Source organism: Cucumis melo, chromosome 2 (genome assembly GCF_025177605.1).
Source record: "Cucumis melo cultivar AY chromosome 2, USDA_Cmelo_AY_1.0, whole genome shotgun sequence".
Lineage (NCBI taxonomy): Eukaryota > Viridiplantae > Streptophyta > Magnoliopsida > Cucurbitales > Cucurbitaceae > Cucumis > Cucumis melo.
Genome location: NC_066858.1, coordinates 17,364,281 through 17,367,914, shown reverse-complemented (window position 1 = coordinate 17,367,914; position 3,634 = coordinate 17,364,281). Strand labels below are relative to the sequence as shown.

Here is a 3,634-nt window from a genome sequence, read left to right as displayed (position 1 = left end):
AAAAAGGAATCCACTCAAAAGAAAACGGTGAAGTTTTTTTTTTTTTTTTTGATAGAATCGGTTATATTTTGTAAATCGTTTTATTAATTTTTTAATATTTGAAAATGTGATTTTCTTTAATGAGATTATTTGAATAATTGAGAAATAAATATTCTGATAAAAAAGAAAAAAGAAAGAAAGAAAGAAAAAAGAGAGAGGGAAAAGAGTGTGGAATCTGGTGGGGTTTTGAGCTGTTAAGTAGCTGGCCTTCCTGCTTTCAATTCCATTATTTCCCTCTCACCTCTCCTCTAAATATTTGCTTACTAAAATCACACTCCCACTCTTCACTTCCAAACCCCCCCCCCCCCCCCCCCCCCCCCCCACTGGATTCAGATGCCTCGTTCAATATGAATCCCAAATCCCATTTCAACTCCCTTTTCCTCTTCTCCCTCCTCTTTCTCCACCTCTCCGCCGCCTATGGCACCCTCTCCGACGCTGAAGCTCTCTTCATCCGCCACCGCCAGCTTCTCTACTACAGAGACGAGTTCGGCGACCGTGGCGAACTAGTCACTGTCGACCCTTCTCTTGTCTTTGAAAATGACAGAATTAGAAATGCTTACATTGCACTTCAAGCTTGGAAACTAGCCATTTTGTCCGACCCTCTAAATCAAACCGCCAACTGGGTCGGATCTAATGTCTGTAACTACTTCGGTGTTTTCTGTGCTCCATCATTGGACAACCCCAAAATCCGTACCGTCGCCGGTATCGATCTCAACCACGGCGACATTGCTGGATACCTCCCTGAAGAGCTCGGTTTGCTTACTGATCTTGCATTGTTCCATATCAACTCTAACAGGTTCTGCGGTACTCTTCCCCACAGATTTGACCGTCTCAAGTTGCTTTATGAATTGGATCTCAGTAATAACCGCTTTGCCGGTAAGTTTCCCGATGTTGTTCTCAAGCTTCCGACGCTCAAGTTCTTGGATCTGAGGTTTAATGAATTCGAAGGGAGTGTACCTAGAGAGCTGTTTGATAAGGATTTGGACGCCATTTTTATTAACCATAACAGGTTTAGATTTGAGTTGCCGGATAATTTTGGGAACTCGCCGGTGTCGGTGATTGTTCTTGCGAACAATAAGTTTCATGGGTGTGTGCCCTCGAGCTTGGGGAATATGACGAGGTTGAATGAGATTATTATGATGAATAATGGGCTTAATTCTTGCTTACCGCCGGAAATTGGGGCATTGAAGAATTTGACGGTGTTTGATGTTAGTTCGAATGAGTTGGTGGGGCCGTTGCCGGAGACTTTTGGAGGGCTTGTGAGTTTGGAGCAACTTAATGTGGCGGATAATTTTCTCTCTGGGAAGATTCCGGAGAGTATTTGTGAGTTGCCTAAGCTTCAAAACTTTACGTTCTCGAATAACTTCTTCTCCGGTGAGCCACCGGCGTGTTTGAGAGTTCCGGATTTCAGTGATCGGAGGAATTGTTTGGCTGGACGGCCGGGGCAGCGGTCGACTGGGCAATGTAATGCGTTCTTGTCGAGACCTGTTGATTGTAATGCGTTTAAATGTGGTGGTTCATCTTCTGGTTCGCCTTCTACTCCATTTACACCGCCGGTGGTTTCGCCGTCTTCGCCTCCGTCACCGGCAGGTACGGTGTCTCCTCCATTGCCGTCTCATTCTCCCAATGCACCACCGGCGCCGCCACTCTCGCCTCATTTTCCTCCTCTGTCGCCACAATCACCACCGTCGCCGCCTTCTTCCCCATCTACGCCGTCGCAGCCGTCAGCACCGCCTTCTTCTCCATCTACCCCTTCAACTCCTTCCTCGCCGCCGCATTTTCCCTCTCCGACTGCACCGTCGCCTTCATCTGCTCCGCCGTCATTGCCGTCACCTTCATCACCCCCAAAAGATCATACTCCGCCGTCTGAGCCTTCGCCATCATCACCACCGCAAGACCATACTCCGCCAGGTCCACCTTCGTCCGTGCCTTCACCACCATTGCCGCCACAAGATCACAGTCCACCAGCATCTCCTTCGCCGTCCAAGCCCTCGCCTTCATCCCCGCCACAAGGTCACGCTCCTACGATTCCCCCTTCGCCTTTCGAACCATCACCGCCTCAAGGCAACAATCCGCCGGCGGAGCCTTCTCCTCCAGGAACATCAACACCACCATTCCCAGTTTATAGTCCGCCTCCGCCACCGCCACATTTCCCAGATTTTCCCTCGCCACCATCTACACAACCTCCGGTCTACTGCCCGCGATCCCCATATCCACCATCTCCTCCATCCTTCTCCCCAAACCCACCTCTCACTCACCCCAACTCCCCTCCGCCGCCATCACCGCCGCTACACGTTCATTCTCCCCCTCCCCCTCTTCATACAACCCCATCGCCGCTTCCTCTTCCTTGCATTCAACCTCCTCCACCAAATGTTCAATATCCACAACCGCCACCCTCTTCTTCACCAAACCCGTCATCTCCAATTCACTACAATACCCCACCACCGTCGGTCCATTACCAAGCTCCTCCCTCACCTTCACCACCCGTCCACATATATCCGCCGCCATCTCCAACGCCCCCTCCTCCAGTAGTTTACGAAAACCCGCCACCGCCAGTTGTCTACCAAAGCCCACCGCCGCCTCCAACTCCAGTATACGGAGGCCCACTGCCACCAATCTACGGAGTTCCGTACGCCTCTCCTCCTCCACCACCCTTCTATTAATTATTTCATCTTTCCGGCCGATACCCGTAAAATTTTTCTTGAGCTTTAATTTCTGGTCAATCAATTCTTCTCCTTCTGGATCTTCCTTCGGTCAGTTCTCATCATCCACGGAGAAAGAATTAAACAAAGAAAAGTTTTCTAGAATGTTGAAGAAACAGAGTAACAAAAAAGAGAGAGAGAGAGAGAGAAAAGGAAGTAAAATCTTTGCCTTTATTTCTTTTTTCATTGCCATGAATCTTGTTTTAGTCTCTGCAATATAAATTAGTAGAATTTGCAGGTGAATTTTAAGCTTATTATGTTGTAATGTATAGGGATTGAACCTCCATAATTCAACAAAAGGTGCAGTTCTTTCTACTGCTGTTTGGTTCTTGAGTTGTATTATTAATATTATAATTATATGTATTTTCATAAACTTTTTTTGGTTTTTAAGTTATTTTAAAGTCAAAGGAGAGTCCAAAATGAGTCAAATTTGAATTAGGGAGGTGATAATATTACTTAGAAGAAGACAGAATCTGCAAAGGTAACGTGATCGGCGGACATTGAGCTTATGCCAAATCGGGGAAATTAATTAATAAATCCAAACTTATGATTAAAAAAAAAAAAAGGAGGCTGAATCTAGGACCGTGGGTAGATCACTAATCCCAACTAACATGAACTGAATCTGAATGGCCCATCTCAATTTCACCCAACTCTTATTCTTGTAATTTTCAATTACATATTTAAATATATATAGTTTCAGAGATTTTGGCTTCTTTTTTTAGATTTTATTGCTTCCTCAACACTTGGAAAGATTGTAATTATTGCAAAACTGATTCTTATTTTAGGATTTCTTATCAAGCATTGAGCACTTTTGTTCTATCTTAACTTGCTCTCTCCAATTGCCTTTTGGTGATATGGAGCACCTAATTCCTATCTTTAATACAGGGTTTACG

General features: G+C 45.7%; 1 protein-coding gene across 1 annotated transcript; it reads left to right on the top strand.

The window, feature by feature from the left end:
- Positions 1-281: 281 nt before the first annotated feature.
- On the top strand, positions 282-3,063 carry LOC103501544 (leucine-rich repeat extensin-like protein 4). The gene has a single exon (XM_008465152.3). The coding sequence runs from the start codon at positions 387-389 to the stop codon at positions 2,700-2,702; it is 2,316 nt and encodes a 771-aa protein (XP_008463374.2). The 5' UTR covers positions 282-386; the 3' UTR covers positions 2,703-3,063.
- Positions 3,064-3,634: the final 571 nt, after the last annotated feature.

What these genes read in the sequence shown, in the direction of transcription:
- LOC103501544 (XM_008465152.3), top strand. Translation starts at nt 387, where the DNA reads ATGAATCCCAAATCCCATTTCAACTCCCTTTTCCTCTTCTCCCTCCTC.